The sequence below is a fragment of the Microchirus variegatus genome (genome assembly GCF_963457635.1).
Source record: "Microchirus variegatus genome assembly, chromosome: 10".
In the NCBI taxonomy this organism is placed as follows: Eukaryota; Metazoa; Chordata; class Actinopteri; order Pleuronectiformes; family Soleidae; genus Microchirus; species Microchirus variegatus.
Window position 1 is genome coordinate 8,798,399 of NC_139811.1, and position 18,251 is coordinate 8,816,649.

At 40.6% G+C, this 18,251-nt stretch overlaps 3 protein-coding genes across 3 annotated transcripts; 1 reads left to right on the forward strand and 2 right to left on the reverse strand.

The window, feature by feature from the left end:
- Positions 1-2,154: 2,154 nt before the first annotated feature.
- On the forward strand, positions 2,155-3,245 carry smdt1a (single-pass membrane protein with aspartate-rich tail 1a; the record flags this gene model as incomplete). The annotated part of the gene is made up of 3 exons (XM_083896731.1): positions 2,155-2,310; positions 2,419-2,587; positions 3,058-3,245. 2 exons carry the CDS (start codon positions 2,155-2,157, stop codon positions 2,554-2,556), a joined length of 294 nt encoding a protein of 97 aa, XP_083752857.1. The 3' UTR covers positions 2,557-2,587; positions 3,058-3,245.
- A 143-nt stretch (positions 3,246-3,388) lies between these two features.
- Positions 3,389-5,184, reverse strand: ndufa6 (NADH:ubiquinone oxidoreductase subunit A6). The gene is made up of 3 exons (XM_083896284.1): positions 5,030-5,184; positions 3,885-4,000; positions 3,389-3,745 (listed from the first exon to the last, which is right to left on the reverse strand). Exons 1-3 carry the CDS (start codon positions 5,166-5,168, stop codon positions 3,614-3,616), a joined length of 387 nt encoding a protein of 128 aa, XP_083752410.1. The 5' UTR covers positions 5,169-5,184; the 3' UTR covers positions 3,389-3,613.
- Positions 5,185-6,655: 1,471 nt separating this feature from the next.
- Positions 6,656-17,185, reverse strand: triobpb (TRIO and F-actin binding protein b). Its single transcript, XM_083896539.1, has 13 exons — positions 17,140-17,185; positions 13,977-14,033; positions 13,560-13,628; positions 13,284-13,373; positions 13,021-13,130; positions 11,602-12,043; positions 10,804-11,053; positions 10,070-10,181; positions 8,492-8,651; positions 8,265-8,366; positions 7,556-7,642; positions 6,811-6,986; positions 6,656-6,715 (listed from the first exon to the last, which is right to left on the reverse strand). The coding sequence occupies exons 1-12, from the start codon at positions 17,143-17,145 to the stop codon at positions 6,825-6,827; spliced, it is 1,647 nt and encodes a 548-aa protein (XP_083752665.1). The 5' UTR covers positions 17,146-17,185; the 3' UTR covers positions 6,656-6,715; positions 6,811-6,824.
- Positions 17,186-18,251: the final 1,066 nt, after the last annotated feature.

The following is an 18,251-nucleotide window of genomic DNA, read 5'->3' on the forward strand; positions in this document are numbered from 1 at the left end:
GAGATTAATTAATTTATTAAGTCTTTTTTAACTGATCTATAGTTCGGCATTGCTCTCTGACTGGCTCAGCTCGCTTGGAAGCTCATCAGAGCAGGTACTACAGCTAATGGAAAAGCGAAATAAACCAAGTAGTGTCGAGCCGAGTCATGCCAGAACGGTACAGTGGAAAAGCTCCAGCAGGATTACTCTGTGCTGATGTTAATATGCATTTTATTGCATTTATTGCCTGACTTTCTGTTAGGTTTCTTTGCAGAATGGGAGGCTTTTGTAGTGGAACGGCCGCACAGCCTCTCTCTCGCCATTATAAATTATTATATTTTGATGGAGCGCATTAACAATTAAAAAAACGATTGTTAATTTTGTGCAATAAGGGAATTTATTTACACTGGGGGGAATCCTGCCCACCATGCCTTTACGTTGTAGCACGTAGTGAAGTATATAATGTTGTACAGTATTTATTGAATTGTTTTAACGTTTTGATTTTTTTTCCTGTCAGACTTTATTTGTTATATAATCAAACCACTGCTTTACGTTGCTGACCATGTGGCCGCTAACTGGCTTTGGCATTTCAATAAATGTATGCTGCAACTTTATGTACAGAGAAAGTATGAAAAAAAACCCCACCTCTGCTGCCCTGTGTCGTTTCTTTCTAATTATTTATCAGTATTATAGTATTATAGTATTATAGGACAAAAGGTTTGAAGCTTCTACAACAGACGGAAGAGAAGTAAGTAAGTTTGAACCAGTCTGGTCCTTCTCTGAACTGCTGCTCATTGGATACTTTCTGTTTTTCAGATGATTCTCTGTAAATACTAGAGATGGTTGTCCAACAAAACCCCAGTATATCAAGATACTCAGACCAGACTGTCTGGCCCCAATAACAGACTTAACAGTCACATAAATGACCTTTCTTCCTGATTCTGATGCACAGTCTGAAGCATGTTGTAGATGTTGTTTCCCTGCTCCAACACCTGATTCAAATGCTCAGCTCATTTGAATCAGGTGTGTGTTGTAGGATTGAGAAACGCTGACTGCATTGAGTTAAATAAGATATTTGCATTAAAGATACATAAAGTAGGATTTGCTCTCCACTACAGTTGCCGAACCATATTGTGCATATGTTGACGTATGCAGTATAGAAGAATATTGTAGTTCTTTTTGTGGAATGGCCCTAAAACCAGAAGTTACATACTGTAGAACCAGTGCAGGCTTTGACAGAGGTGACATTCACCCAGCTTTTAAGTTCATAATCTAGGAGACAAATTCAGAGACAGACCCTGAACACACCTACAAACATTAACTTGACCCAACACGGAGTCGGCCATTTTGAATTTCGTGCCTAATATGTCACAGAGACTCAGGAATAATGTTCATATAACAAACTGAACTCACCAACAGCAACAGTACAGACAAAATATTTGCTTTAAAAAAAATATTTTGCAGACTGCAAATCATGTTTATGTTTTGAAATCATTGTTTTGGCATGTTTATTTTGCACTATTTTATTGTTTTTATTGTTTTTAATTACTTTTATGTGTTTCCTCTTTATTTATTTATTTCTTGTAAAGCACTTTGGATCACCGAAAGGATTGTTGTAAAGGGCTGTATAAATAAAGTACATTTACATTTACATTTATGTGGCGCCACCTACCGCCATTTACCAATCATTGCAGTCAGTAGAGTCTCAGCTGCCGAGCAACCACGGGTTGCCAGTTACGTTAGAAAACGAAACCTAAAAGACCTCGATATTTTGAATTTGAATGTAGTAACTGTTTTTGGCCACATTCTTACATATGGCACCTTTAATGTTGGCCTTTAATTACAAACAATTAATGTGAGATTTGTGTCCCCTTGTCCTTTTTGCACAACATAAAGAACCCTAACCTTGTTAGAAAAAAAAAGAAAAAAAGTTATTAAGTAACTTTTACACGAGCTACTTTACTTATTTTAACTTGAGTATATTTTTAGACCAATTATTTTTACTTTAGTAGTCTCTTTCCAGCTCTTGAATAAAACCCTCGTTTGTACTGGTGCAACCTGCTGCACATTAATGTGCCGTTATTGTCGCGGGGCGGCGCTGTTGCTCACCCACATTACAACGCGTTTCTTCCCGTTTTCCGCATCGCTGCCGCACCAAAACACTGTCAAATAAACATGGCGTCGGCGCTCGGTCGCTTGGCCAGGCTCTCGGTGTTCAGACGCGGCCGCGCTTCACCGCTGACCCGCTCCGACGGACCGGGGACGGCGGGGACACCGCGCCGCACGGCTGTGTGCACGTCCTCCGGTGCCGTTCTGCCCAAACCCAAGAAGGTGAGTGTTGAAACCGAGCAGCTGCGATCAGACCCAGAGGGAAGTTGCTGTTTCCATGAACTAACGCACTTGTTTCTATGGTGATGTGTGTGGGACACTGGGGAACAGACCCCCTTCGGCCTTTTCCGGATCGCTGTGGTAGTGGTGCCCTTCTTGTATGTGGGAACTCGGATCAGCAAGAACTTTGCTGCGCTGCTGGAGGAGCACGACATCTTTGTCCCCGAGGACGACGACGATGACGACTGAGAGGAGAACTGTGAAGCTTCCTGGTTACCAGGTATCACTGGCTTGCTTTGTGGGCTTCCCAGTTAGAATGTGGTAAAAAAGGTTCAAACACAAGTAAGAGGCACACTGATGCTGCATTTGAGCAAAAAATGTCTACGTTGTTTCTAAATTTAAAAATTGCTAAAATCACTCTCTAATATGGCATTTGGTGAATTTGCTACCATTGTCCTGTTTTTGAGTTTTATCGCGATATTCCCTATTCCCTCCACCCCAAAATAGCAATAAAAATAGTGAGAGCGTCAACGGATCACGCCCCAAATTTGATCACTTGTTCCTGGTCCCATTGTGGACATTTCCTGAAATTTTCATCCAAATCTGTCTGCAACTTTTCGAGTTATGTTGCCAACAGACAGACAGACAGACAAACAAACTCCGGCGAAAATATATACCTCCTTGGCGGAGGTTAATAACATACTGTATCCACAACTTGTCACCGCTCACACTCTTTTTTTTCCTCCACAGGTCGTCTTGTTTTGTATCTACCACTGGGAGCAGTAGGAGTGTGAGCCTCTGAGCAGATAAACTTGTTCCACTGCTGCATATTTGTTGAGGTGTCTGTACTGGATTCAGGTTTTTTTTTGCTGTTGACAACACTGAGATTGGGCTGTTCCTCGCCGAGTACCATTTTTGCATGCATAATCTTCTTAATAAAAGGGAATTGAAGGTGAAAAATACAGCGCATGTTCAGTGGATGTAATGTTGATGTTTTTCAGTGTACCAAAACAATATGGACTAGGATTTCCTGGCATATAAAAACGAACATTTATTCCATGCCCATCGTAAAAAAGGGGCACTTCATCCCAAATCTCCAAATGAAAGACATTTGCGATTCAAAGATCAGTTAAATATGCATGAAGAAACTGTTGTTTTTCTTTCTTCATTTGTTGAAAGGCTCCTTGTAAGTAATAAGAGACAACACTTTCGGCATATGAGTGTTAAGTGTGTATTTACAGTAGAGGGTAACATAAGTTACACTGGACATAATGGAAGTGACGTCAGAGATCAGAAGCCACACAGTTCATGGGTCATGACCCTGGTAGAATTTGGACAGGAAGTCAGTAGGACGAGGTTCCTCGGTCTCCTTGAAATAACGCATCACGTGGGTCTTCTGCTTCCAAACTTTGATTGTTTCCTCCAGCTCCATTTTACCCTACAGGTTAAATAATATACACACACACACACACACACACACACACACACAGAACAATGTCAGTAACTGCATACCACCTACGTTCTAGGGCAGCAATGAGTCAAACAGTCAAAACGATGTAGTGCAAGGTTGTTTTTACCTTTATGACCAACATGTCAATCACACGTGGATCAGAGACATGCTTGTTTTGGTTGAACACCTCCCTCAGTTGGTCTCTCCCCTGACGCACTGTGATGTCCAGCTGGAAAATGGAAACTGGAGAGAAAGACATGCCAGCAAAAAGTGAAGTTTCCATTGATCCATTTTCTCCTCCACATTAGGGTTGAGGGAGTCGCTGGTGCCAATTCCAGCCGACATAGGGCAAAAGGCAGTGTACACCCTGGACAGGTCACCAGTCCATCACAGGGCCACATAGAGACAAACAACCATCCACTCTAACACTCACACCTATAGTCAATTTACAGTGTCCAATTTGCTTAATCCCCAAATCTGAATGTTTTTGGACTGGGAGGAAACCAGAGAATACCACACACACACGGAGAACATGGAAACACAATGCAGAAAGGCCCATAGGAAGTAACTAGAGGTAAATATAAACATCCTAAATCACATGAATTCCTCAACTAGTAAAACAAAAACATCAAAGACGTTTGTCACAGGCGGTTATAATTCTGTAATCCTCCATGTCTACCTTTAATCTGGGAACTGAATGGGAAGGGGATGGACTGTCACACATAAACCAACATTTGTCAAAAAATCCACACACCAATAAAGCGACCATTGACCATATTCTGAATTAGATTACTAAAACTATGATGTTTACATTGCATGCTAATGGAACTCGTATTCCTGCTAGCATGTTACAATAGAGACCGAATACGATTCTGACAGTGTCTTTATATTAAGACTATTAAGACTTACTTGAGAAAATATTAAGCCACTTGCTTGACAATGAGAAAGATCGCTTATTGCAGCCCTAGTCTTGATCTGAAAATATAGTATTTCTGTCCCATAAGACATGACAACACACAGACAAGTAAAATGAGATTATTTTATCGATAATGTATAATTATATTATCGTCTCATTTAACACCGGGGAGAGTTAATGTTACGATAATACTGTGGTTATTGCTATATCGACGCCACAGTCAATTACTATTCAACACATCTTGTCGGAGTGTTATGTTTATGTAGCCGTTAGCTAGCAGCTAACCTCCACACAGACACGACCTTGACGCTGACGCTGCTCTAACGTGTCCGACAGCGGTCGCAGCGCAAACTTACCAGTGTTGGGGATTTCTCGGTACCAGGCTCGGTACAGCTCCCGGACCCTCCGCTTAGCTTCGTCCAGGTCCCGACTAAAAATGGGTTTAACAACTTTGGCAGCACCTGCAGCCGTTCGAGCAGCCGCCGTAGACGCCATGGCAGCAGTCGATGCAGCGCACTTCCGCTTTGGAGCTTCTCGTTGGGGGTAATAATGTTCGCTAACGCCGCATAGCTTATGGTAGTGCCACCTGGCGGTAAGGAGTAGTCAGCGCAGGGGCTAGAAGTCGCAGACAGTCCAGAATTTGATTTCCTAATTCCATAAAAATCTTGTATGTAGTGTTTGTTTTTATTTTAATTATTTTAATTATCAATTGTTACTTATTTTGACGAGTATTTCTTTTCAGATTAGTGCCTTAATTAGAACTGCAACATCTATCTATACGAGCTTACTGGACAGAGTTAGTTATAATGTATATAATAAAGGCAGATTTACAGATTTACAGCGTCTCCCTCACATGAGCATTTTTGCTGGGTAAACAATCCCCACTGGGGTTATGCTTTTATTTTCTAAATGTCGTTCATGTTAAATTAATTCTAACTGAAACTACTCTACTGAACACAGAAAACCTGTAAAACTAAGACGAATTTCCAAAGGAAACTGGAGGAACTTAAATTACATAATTTATAATTATATATATACACACGAGTGTTATATATAGATATTGACTCCGTTCCTTTAGTCTGTAGAAATCACCGACATTGCACAAACAGCTTTTGCTGACCTTTTTTTTAATGATTGCAAAAAAATGTGTATAATTTATAAAGAATGATACAGACTCTTCAATACATTAAATATGAAAAGGTTTTCAAAAATGCAGGTAGATCATTGTCATTTTATCACAATACATACTGTCCATAAAAAAAGAAGAAAAAATTGGCTCATCAATGCAACACCTGTCATCTTGTTGTGGGCGTGGCACACACAGCACGTGCCAAAGAATGATCAGGGAGGACGAGAAGCTTCAGTTGTTGCTTCTCAGCCATGGTTTAAAAATAAAGACATCTATGATGTGGGACGACATTCATTCAACAGCTTTTGCATGAATGATCCTAAATATATGAGTCTATACAATTAGACCAACTTCTCACTCATGATAGGAATTAAAACAAACAAAAACCTTTCGCTGTCTTGTCGTGCAGCAATCCCAATTTTCTTCAGATTTAAAAAAAATGTTTCCAAACTACACCAAATGATCAGCACCCATTTCCTAAGAAACGCCAGGAAACGTGAACCATAAGCTGTACAACATAAACTGCGATGACAGTAGCTCTTCTTTATCGGTCTGTTTGTTTGTAGAAGACGCAATGGCAAGGAGAAGTTTATCCAACACAAAGCTAACGCAGCATGAACTCTGTATCTACAATACCTGATAAAAATATATATCACATGCTGCTCGGCAAATGTTCCAGTTTTAAGACAAAAATGTGCACTCACACATGCTTTCACTCACGCAAAAAAACAAAAGCTAGAATAAAAAAAAGTGCAGTTTTTATACATCATGTGTAGCCCAGTGTAATAAAACCAGCTAATATCTACTCTATGCTGCTGCTTGGCAGAATGATTGAAATCTAAGGCACGATCATGGTCCCCACACAGTCCTCTGCTCCTCTATACATCTTTGCTTCAGTCGCCTGTAGACACACCTGTGCAACGAAAATAAAACAATAAAAACCTGCAAATAGAAATCTGAAAGGAAAAAAAAAAAACTCTATATCCCTACATGGTGCACGTTTAGTACCAGCAACAGGTTTCTCAGTGGTCCAGGCTGTTCCCCAGTTTCTGTCCCTCGTGCAGAGCAGCCATGGCCAACCTCAGATGCTCCTTTAAACTCTGGATCTCTCGCTCGCTCCGGCCCTTCATGCCACTCAGCTCTTCGCGCACCTCCGTGTATCGTTCACAGGCCACGCGTTTCTCCTGCAGAGCAAAGAGGGATAGAGAAAGGATTTTTGGTTCGTCAGTCTGCTCCCAGATCTACCATCTGTCATACAAGCTCACTGACGCCAGTTCTCCAGGGAAATGCGAAGCAATCTTTTGTGGCAAATCAAAATATCAGGAAAACAAAATGTGCTTCCATGTGGTTCCAATTATTGTGAGTCAGATCTCCAAGATAAGCAGTAGGTGGTGCAAAAGTACGGGTCACCACATGTGAATAAGAAAGTGTCTTAAATTAAGAACACCAAGCAATTTCTTAATAAAAATAATTTAAATTAAAAATAAAAGTGGCATATATTATGCCATTTTTTCCCTATGTCTCCATTCAGGTTTTTAAGGTTCATTTTAACCCACTTTGTGTCAAGAAAGCCTGCACATTTTCTTCTAAATGTGTTTAAAACAGTAACTTATCAATGTGTAGAAAACCACAGCAATTGCCAGATAGTCTTATCTGTTATTTTTCCTACTCTTTTGAAATGACACTTTCCAGTAAAACTAAACGCTCACAGATGCTAGAGAACTAGAAACAGAACCGTGCAAGCGTTATTTACCGTGTTAAGAAACTGCAGTTCATTCCTCAGGCAGCCGATCTCTTTGTGTAAGTACTCGATCTCGTTTTCTTTCACCCGGAGAAGAACCTGGCAGAAAAAACAAACACAGAGAACATATTTTATTACTTCAATCCAATGTTTTCCTGTCATATAACTCTCTATTGACTCAGCAGTTCACTTAACATGTGTGTATCATCACTTACTGTCATTAAAACTGTAAAATGTCATGCTTTACATATCGACATGATGCCAGTTCACCTTCAAACCTCCAATATTCTGTAACTTGTGACCTTTACTCATTGATGAGATAGTTCTCGGAGCTGTTGTTTGGTATCATTAAACCTGCTGAGTATTAACAAACAACTGCACATTACTGTTAAAGATGATCCATCTTTTATCTTTACACCACTTCTACTAACCTCAGGTGTCACTGGGTACAGCCAGGGACAGTTTATGTTGTTGTTTAAATGAGCATCTGTGCTTTATCTGATATCAACCCATCTACAAACAGGTATCCTAGGCAATAGTCGTCCTAAATAAATCCAATAACACTTCACTTTTTCTTCTATTTTTTAGCAGATGACTGATTATTAACCGAGTGAAAGCAACTCAAGTGAATTTGCTTTATTTTCAAAATTTAGAATTACAGTTGCACGGACACACACCCTCCTCACCAGGTTTTAGTTTATACCGTCATAAAGCGCCTTACCTCCAGTTCACAGGATGTCCTGTCTTTGTTGTCCTTTGAGCCCTGATCTGTAACACCGGATCGTATACGGCTGATCTCCTCTGCCAAACGGACCTTTAAGTCCTGCACCAGAAAATATTGCATCAATTTTGAATGACGACCCCAGACTGGCTTAACCCCACACTGACACCTGCAGTGTTATTCATGCAAAAAAGTAGAATGAGAATAAGACTGTGCTGAAAGGTCACCTGGTTCTCTTTCTTCAGCTGCTCCATGTCTCTCTCCTTGCGGCTGATGGCTCTCTCTCTCTCAGCGTTGGTTTGTTCAGCTCGGTTTAGCTCCAGACACTTCTGTGAATAGCGCTCTGACAGTCCGGCCAGCTCTCTGTGCAAGGACTGACTTTCTGCCCTGCAGAAACAAACCGATACCACATTAAAATATGATGCAAAAAATACAACAATAGAAACACACAGATGGAGCTTATACATCACAGGCAACTGTGCACTTCTGAAGTATGTTATGCATTATTGTTATAATATGTATTGCATTCAATAACAGCAACATGCTGGGAGAAGGCATGACTGTGTGTTTGTTTTTCCATTTACAAGAGGAAAGTATTCTCTACTGTGGGTTCATAACATCTTTACAGCTCACGACCGACGAACACAAAAAATAAGGAAGAGTGTGTGAATCAGCAGAAAAGTGCAGAGTAGGCAGCGCCGCTAAGCCCTAAAATGCAGGTTCCAGTAGCAGCATTGACGTAGCATTGTGTCAAAGGCCTTGTGAAGCTTATAAAGGGAAACTAATCCATGACCAAACGCTTCTGCATTCCTCTAGTGCCGATCAAGACTCAGTGGCTGCTGCTGCTGCTGTAATGGCCTCGCTCAGACGAGGAAACTCTGGATCGTTGTACCGTCTGCAAATTCACTGAAAACCCTTTTTGTGGTCAACTAACTTCCACTTAAAAGGCACAAGGAAGTTATTCACATACTGTACTTTACCAGCGTTTGGCTGCACTGTTGGAGACTGAGGGCCGGGCAACAACCAAGAATTTATTTTTAAGGCAATACGCTTATACAGGACTGGGGAGGGGTTTACAGTCTTCATATGCACGTATTTCGTCTCAATCTAACGACTACTTTACCCTCTCTCCAATAATTAATATACAGTTTATACAACAACATTTCCACTACCATCCTGGATTAAACTGCTGTTCTCCATCCTTATATTTATTTAAAAATGTGTGTTATGCATATTCTAAAATGATTTATGTTTTGACTTAAGATAATTCCATAACTTAAGAGATTGCAGAGTTGCATTTTTAAATGTAGTTTCCCTCTAAAATGATATCCCCCTCCTCTCTGAAAATAATTTTTATAAACAAGTTATTTCTTGCTTTGAATTATGAATCAAATCCGGAGATTTTAGAGCTTGTATTTTTTAAGGTCATTTGTGTGGTCTCTATATTCTGCGTTATCTATTAATCTGTCGGTCCTTTTCTGCATTGCATTATATTATTTTGTACGTTGTACTCCCTACCCCTTCACATACACAATAACTCAAATATGGTAAAAGTAATGAACGATATAATTATTTATATATACTTTCTGATTGAGAATATGCAATTCTCTATAATAACTTCCCTCTAACATATTTAATGTGATGATTTTGTGCCAGACCACCAGGTCCCAGACCACACCAAGAAATTGTATTTAATCTTTCTTTTCCATTAAATCATTAATAAATGTTATCTGAACACCAGAGTGTAGATGCTCAGTATCCACTGTCTATAACTGGGACAGAAAACGATCAGAAAAACGTCTTACTGTTGCTGCGCTCGCAGCGTCTGCGAGTCCAACATCCCGCTGCTCAGCCTCTTCACCGTCTCCACCTCTCGCTCCAACTCCTCCTTGTGCTTCTTCCTCAAAGCCTCCATCACTGAAACAGAAACACAGGAACTTCAACACGTCCTCTGGATAACGGCAACTAAAAAAGACGACTAAAGTGATGCAATGTTTAAGGGCAGCAAACAACTTAAGTGTCCCTGTTCCTGTTCGGCAGCTGTTAATAAAACAGTAACTGGTAGCAAGACAACAAACAAGGACACCTCAGAGTTGGTGTGGTGTTGTGTTACAACAGAAGCAACACCCTTATGTGCAGACTGTTGTGGACATGGAATAATACAAACACACAAATCACTGTTTTCCCAAAAGGGAAAATTAATTTAAAAGAAATTTAAAGCAAGGCTTAGAGAGGAGATCAATATAAATACAGATTGTGTCATTTCTTAACATCTTAATAGCAGGTTTAAGCCAAAATGCTGTCCAATACAACTTTAAATATGACAGTAATGTTTAAAAAATGCATTACCAACAGATCTAGCATCTATTGACTCTGCCCTGGAGTGGAATTAATTTTTTTCCCCTTTAAATGTGGTTTGTTATAGAAAAAAACACACAATGTAAATTCATATAATACCTACTATAAGTTGAGTAAACCTCTAATATTTCATCAGATGACTAAGATATTGATGGCATGACCATCACTACAGTCTGCTGACCTCGTGCCGTGTCCTGCGTCTCCTCCAGCAGCATCCTGCTCTTCTCCGTCTCCAGCTCCTTCACCTGGCGTTCGTGTTGCCTCTGCAGCTCCTCCACCGCGTGTCGGTGAGCTCGCTCCATGCTCACCAGGCTGCGGCCGCAGGGAGTCTCAGGACCGCAGCCTCGCCGCACGTCTCCTCCCCCCCCAATCCCACCCCTTCCTCTTCCCCCCTGATGTAGATCCTCCAGCTGCTGCCTCAGTGACGCCACCTGAGAAAAGACAAGGACGGAGGTAAAGCCCACTGGTCGACAAAGGTTGGGGGCGATCGTGGGATCTATCAATTTATGCACAGTTGGATTTCATGTTTGAAAAAAACCTCAACTTTTATCCGCTCTTAAAGCTGAATTTATCATCTAAAGAAGCTTTAACACACTGGCTTCTCTTTGACATGAATTTACCAAGTGTCTATAAATTGTTTGTCTATTTAAAAGCTGAGCAGAGCTTTTTTTTTTCCTAAGCCTCATGTTGCAGATTAAGAGTCTACAAATACACAGTGGATTCAAACCAAGCCGCACATCAAATCACACAGAGACAGAACAGGCAGTATCTTCAACACTCGTTTCCCACGATCTAATAATATAAAAGTCCAATATTTCAACTGGAAAACAGTGTTGAAGAGCAGAGAAAAGTTAGAAAAAATAGATTTAGATGTTAAAAGATAGAAATGGGAAATTTAAACTTCATCCAAAGAGATGAAGGGTTTAATTTGCATTTTAATTCATTTTCGCAAATGAGGAAAATCATCTCCACGCACTACCTCCCTCTGCAGCGCCTCATTGGCTGACTGGCTGGAGGGCCGTGATCCCATGGTCGGCAAAGCGCTCATCTCCTTCAAAGGCATGCGTTCAAACTCGGACCACTTCCTCTCCAGCTCGTCCTCCAAGCGTAGCCTTTGATTGGACCCCGTGCTCGTGCCCTTCCTGGAAAGCAGCGCCTCCCACTGGCTGTTTGTGTTCCTCTCCTCCTGCCACTGGACATGCTCCCTCCCCTGGCCCTCTCCCGCTTCCCTCTGATGGGACGGAAGAGGAGCGGAGGACGCGGGGACAGGTGACAGCTCGACGTAGTCGAACCTGCGCTGAGCGGGAGGCATGAGGGCGGGAGGGTCCGACTGGCCGTCGTTGTGACGTGACGACGGGCGACGGGCCGACTGCAGAAAGCGTGAATGTGAGTTCTCTTTGTCACTGTTGCTGTCTGGTAATCTGGAGAAGAAAAGAGATGTATTCTTTTAGACGATAACCTCATAATTCCTACAGTAAATCAATGGCTGTGAGTCATTAACAAAACAAAATATATCGTGTTAAGTGTCATTAGAAACTACTTTGATTCATATGCATCTGCCAAAGTGCACAGCAACTAAAGCAGAGCCAAAGTAACTTTGTGCTTGTGAGTAACAGAGCTGCTTATTTGACTGTGTTTATTAAAGGATGAGCTCCAGCAAAAACTGTTAAAACACTGAGTGTGAGCTTAATTGTACAATAAACCATACTAATGTCTTAAATGTCAATGTTTGAAGGGGGTTACACCCAAAATGATCAGTTCACGCTGATTTGAATCAAGGAAACAGACTAACTGCTTATCTTGACAAAAGAAAATGTGAAATAGTGATTCATCAGCTATACGTTCAAAAGTCTGGGGTCACTTAGAAATGTCCTTGTTTGGAGGAATTAGGATACATTTTTTTCAATGAATAGAACATTAAATGAATCAGAAATACACTCTATACATTGTTAATGTGGTAAACGACCATTCTAGCTGCAAATGTCTGGTTTTTAATGGAATATGTACATAGGTGTATAGAGGCCCATTTCCAGTGTTCTAATGGTACATTGTGTTTGTTAATCACGTTAAAGGCTATAGGATGATTAGAAAACCCTTGAAAACCCTTGTGCAATGATGTTAGCACAGCTAAAAACAGTTTTGCTGGTTCTTTGATGATGAATAAATGAACAAAAGTGTGACTTTTAATGGAAAATACAAAAAAATTATACAGGTGACCCCAAACTCACAATTAGGTAATTTCCTGACAATAAAGTCACATTAACTGTGAGAGCATTAGAGGCCAGTGTGCCAGGGTCTGACAATATAATACACATAGTCACCATCTAAATGTCAACATGTTATTCTTACATTAAACTTAAGCTTAATTAATTGTGTACAATAATTGAACTGCAATTACTGTGTGAGGTCTGGAGAGCTGCTCGGCCTGACAGACTTCTTCAAAACCTCGATCCAGTTCCGCCTGATCCCGGCCGTCATGGCAGACAGCGTGTACACGGCCTCTCTCGTCTGCAGGAACAAAAGAGGACACAATTAAAGGGAGATGGAAATGTAAAATGAGATAGAAATGATGCAAAGGAGAAACACAGAGAGAGGATAATGAAAGAGAATGAAAAAGGAAATGACAACACAGTGGGTACAACCAGTCACAAAGACACAAACCTGTATCTGAAAGCCGTAGTTCTTCTCCACATCAAACTCAGACACCTTCACACAGTGTTTCAGGTCAATCTCCCCATCCATATCATCTTTCTGCGCCGAAAACACAACAAAACAATCACGATCTTCACAGAAACAGGATACACCCTTCATTGTCAGAAACTATACACCACACTGCACACTCTCTTCTGCTTGGAACGCCAACTCTGCCAGTTTGGTTTGATAAATGCCATCAGGGAGAAGAGGATTACAAAAAGTCACATATAAAACACAACCTACCTCCTCTGCACTGGAGTCTCTGTAGTACTTGAGTCCAGCATCAGTCAGGACAAACCAATGCTTCTTCCACTAAACACACAAGATTATGAATTAATCTGAGATCCGAATACAGAGAGTTTCAAAACAATAAGAAAAAGAACAATAACAAAAAAAGTTTGTATTAATGTTCAACTTCAACACACTTGGCAGTGACACATGAATGCCTTGTGATAAACTGAAGACTTAAAGTATGAAATTGACATTACAACTGCCATTCAAGGAGACGAGACACCATTATGTGCCTAAAGCCACTGAGCTATTATTGTAGTTTCATTACAAGGATAATCTGAGACTATCGTTTACACACAAACGTTCCTATGAGGAGTGAGGGATTGAGTCAAGAAGGCAAGAGAAGATGGTGAAGCAGCTCTACTTTACCTCTCCACTGTTGTCCAGTTTTGACATCCATCCCTTTTTAAAGTTCAGGAGGTCAGGCTGCGAGGCAGAAGAACACAGTGTCAGGTTCACTGATCGTCATGTAAAGTTGTGTGTGTGTGTAAATCAGCCGTCTGTGGTCAGTCATCGAGACCTTTATCACAAGCAGCTCTCAAAGGATTTTTGAGGAGAACAAAAAAAATAAAAAAACGGGTTATAACCAGAACAAAAAGAAGAGGGAAATATATGGGACAAAGTGTATTACAAACCCATTGTGAAAGGTAGGGCATTCTCAATATAATAAGAGCGCTTATGACATGTTTATCATGAAGATGTTTTGGCACAAATGACACACGTATGACTCGCAGTTATGGAGAAACTTGCGTTCTCAAAATACACGTCGAAACTTGTAAAATCTGCACCGATACCAGCAGGTGTTTACATTTATGCTTTCTGTATGTTAAATTCATTGTGAAAGAATTACAGTCACAATTTCCAAGCACTGTATCCAAAAAATTCCAGCACTTTTCAAACCTTAAAACACAGCATTAGAATTCAAGCACTTTCAAGCATTTAAAGCACATAAAGTACAACCCTGCAATATTTCATCAGATGGAAGAAATAGAGAGAGCGAAAAACCCCAGCAGGGACATATAAACATCTGTTTCATACATCTGCTACCATTGGTCCTGATTAGCATAGAAAAACACATCAGTTGACCTCTACTCTGCAACATATTCACTTGTAAACAAGGAGCATAATTCCCAATGTGGTGCATAACTGTAGACTATAAAACCTTACAGCACTGTCCAGCTAAAAAAAAAAAACCCTCAAAGTTTCACCACTGTTTCAAGAAAGAAAGAAAGAAGCCTGTGATCGAGTTCTGTATCTGCACAACAACTGAATGGCTACCAAAGGAAAAACACGAGTCTTTAACCATAAAAAGATGGCCCACGATCGGGAGAGGGACTCCCAAAAACCAGCAACTACAGAAGATCAAGTGGAGGCCATTTACCACTGAAAAATAATGCAACGACTTTCACATATGAAGTTTTTTCGGGCGAGGGCGAGAACCCTTTGCACCAGATATGAAAAAAATAAGCGACGGCTGCAAAGGCAGATGCAGGAGGTGTGAAAATGACAAGTGTGAAATATAAGAATGACACAACAGGATAAACAGGCCAACAGTCACTGCAACCTCACAAATAACCTGCAGACTGCTGACATGAAGATTAAACGCAGCAGTACGTGGTTGGTGCAGCAGGGAGGAGAGGTACACCAGTGTCGACAGTCACTCCTCTGTAATAACTCATTATGAAATATAACGCATGCATGCACTGTCTCTGGCGTCGGCGGTGCAGTGGGAGACGATAGATTAGAAGTCTTAGCTGCTGCACTGCTTCCAGGAACAGGCCTGCTTTAGCTTTAGACTCGATGACAGGAAGAGGAAAACATGCGCGGGGTACCTCAAGAAGTGCTGATCCCAGATTAAGATTAGGCAACTTTTTCCAGCATACATTCCTGCCGTAATTTATCATTCTTCACTTCTACATTCCTCATCTCTCGCTGCGTTTGTCGCCTCATTTCCCACCTGATCTCACGCCCATCACCTATTCAAAAACTATGTTGGTTTTTTTTTAACAATCCTTATTGCTCATATTTGAACTCTTAAGAGTTTTGTAGGTATATCCCCATCCTGACTTGACTTGTGTTCCCGTAAACCACAGCTCCACCCAGCTTCTTTCCGTGTAATCCAGCTCCATTTATGACACTGATCTTCTTTAATCTCACAAACGTTGAGAAATTTTAAAGTTTCCTCTCGATCTCAACAGAGAGAAACACAAACAAACGCATCGCAACGACGTCATACCCACAACACACCAGGTGTTGCCTGTAAACAGGAAGCGCATCTCACGGGCTGACAGCTGCACGAGACAAAGCTGATGTTAAACACATTTCTTTTGTTTTTAGCAGTTACTGTCATCACCGCCCTCGTGATGTAGAGCAACTGAATTAAATAAAAAGTATAATTAAATTTTAAAAGATATTTCTGAGGGTGTTTTCCTGCTTACCCAAACTGCATGTTTGTAAATGGGAGCCAAACCTCTTCATAAATTAAAGTTATCTTGTCTATACATGCCGAAAAAAGCAAGGTCAGGGAGCAGTCAAGAAAGAAGGCCCGGCATGTGTTATGAATAACCATAATGCAACAGGGCTTCTCCTTGTTTTTGTATGACCTGTCCTTCTATGACAGAGGGAAGAAGGTCATAAAAAGAGTGGTGACAGACGACAGACGACGACGGCGTCCACTCTTCCTGACCCCATGTCTCAAATTAGCATAGATTACAGCATGTATGGTGTTTCCCCCCCCCCTCCCTTCACTTGGCTCTGCTTTGTTAAATAGATTAGCTCTGTGTGCAAAGTAAAACAGGAAAACATCAGGGCTAAACTGACACTGCTGCTAATTATAAACACATCCTGCAACTGTAAACACTGAGGGGTCCACAGATGGCACTGCACCACACCTGCAGAAATATTCAAATCTGTTTATACCATGGACACACAGACAAGAGCAGAACTAGATAAGCTTTTAAACAGCAATAAATTCAGCATTCATGTTACCAAGTATGAAGGGTGGAAACCAGTTCATCTTGGTTTTAAAGCAAACAAATCTGAGATAAAACATTCAAAGTGTCACATCTCAGTGATTATATCATTATGTACTGATTTTTTATTCTACTACAAATTAAAAAAAAGATAATTCTAACAATAAATTAGTATTATTATTACTCATTTGCATTCATCAAACTGACTCAGGAGTAGTTAAATAGTTCATGACTTGATTTCCACCCATTATTGTGCCATTTTTTATTTCAAATGTATATAAACAGTGCTAACACGCACAGTATTAGACGTTAATTCAAGATATAACGAGGCAAAATGAAGTTATTGACAATTCGGCTGTGTCCTAGTGAACTTTGACATGCTGAAAAGTGAGTTGTATAACTCGACAAGTTCCACTTTTCTTTACTTTTTCAATTAAATGTGACACAAGCTCGCGACAGGCGAGATTTCATTAGCAATATAAACTCAGGAAGAAGAAGAAGAAGAAGAAGAAGAAGACAGGAAAAACAAAATAGTACTTTCACGGAGAACTTTAACTCACCGTCATGATAACAGCGTCCAGGCAAAGTGGTAGAAAGACAAAATAAAAGCACCGTTAGCGCACAAAAACAGACAAACACACGCACAAAAAACCCCAAAGTCTTGTTGCTCTCAAACTAGAAACACAGCTTCGTCGTCTCTGGTAAAAGCGTTACAGTAAAACCCCGCCATTCATAGCCATGTTGACTGAATGTAGACGAGCTCCAGGGTCCACGGCACCAGTGTGTGTCCTGTCCCAAGAAGAACGTGTTGTAATCCGGGTAAAATGTGGCTGAACGTGTGAGTCAAACAAAAACAAAAAAAAACAACCCACAGCTTCTTCGACTTAGTGGAAAAAGCAGAGAGAAGCTAACGTTACGTGTGACTTGGCTCCGTGTGTTTGCTCTGCCTCTGTCTTTCTGCCACTTCCTGGGCGGATCCGCGAAGATAGTTTGAGAGAAAAAAAAAAAAAACGAAAACACACACACGCACACGCACACACGCGCGCACACACACACAGCTCTGTGTGCTAAACATGAGGTGCGACGACCTGCTGCGGCCCACAGGGTCCACATGGGACGGTCCCAGTCTTCTTTATTCATTAGGACAAAAATGTCCACTTCCAAAAACTGTTAAAACCATAACAGATGAACGGTTTAAACCAGTTTAAATGCCAGCTTGATCACTTAATGTCACTGTTATTTATTTGTGTATTTAATTAATTAATTAATTTAAAAAATATGGTTATTTTCCATATAATGTAACTCATATTTTGTGTGTTTTTTTTCCCATAAACATATTAGCATCATGTAATCAAACGAGCATGCATTTTAAAGGGTTAAAATCCTGATAATTATTCAATATTTGGTTTGACCAAACAATAGCAGGAAAAAAACAAACTGTACTATTTTTATAGCAGTTTTTGGACGTTTAAGACTTAAGAGGGTAGTGCATTTTAAATTGGATGCTACACAATAATGCTAATAATGTACCAAAGTCAATATCTGGCTAATCTTTGACATATTCAAGACTGCCACCTGGTGCTGTCTCTGCTCTGTGTGTGCTAAACATGAGGTGCGAGGACCTGCTGCGGCACACAGGGTCCACATGGGACGGTCTCATTAGAGGACAAAA

Coding starts and splice junctions, on each gene's coding strand:
- ndufa6 (XM_083896284.1), bottom strand. CDS start 5,168: ATGGCGTCTACGGCGGCTGCTCGAACGGCTGCAGGTGCTGCCAAAGTT. Junction 4,001..5,029: donor CCGAGAAATCCCCAACACTG/GTAAGTTTGCGC, acceptor CTTTCTCTCCAG/TTTCCATTTTCCAGCTGGAC. Junction 3,746..3,884: donor TTGACATGTTGGTCATAAAG/GTAAAAACAACC, acceptor TTTAACCTGTAG/GGTAAAATGGAGCTGGAGGA.
- triobpb (XM_083896539.1), bottom strand. Junction 13,629..13,976: donor AACTGGACAACAGTGGAGAG/GTAAAGTAGAGC, acceptor TTGTGTGTTTAG/TGGAAGAAGCATTGGTTTGT. Junction 6,987..7,555: donor AACTGCAGTTTCTTAACACG/GTAAATAACGCT, acceptor TTTGCTCTGCAG/GAGAAACGCGTGGCCTGTGA.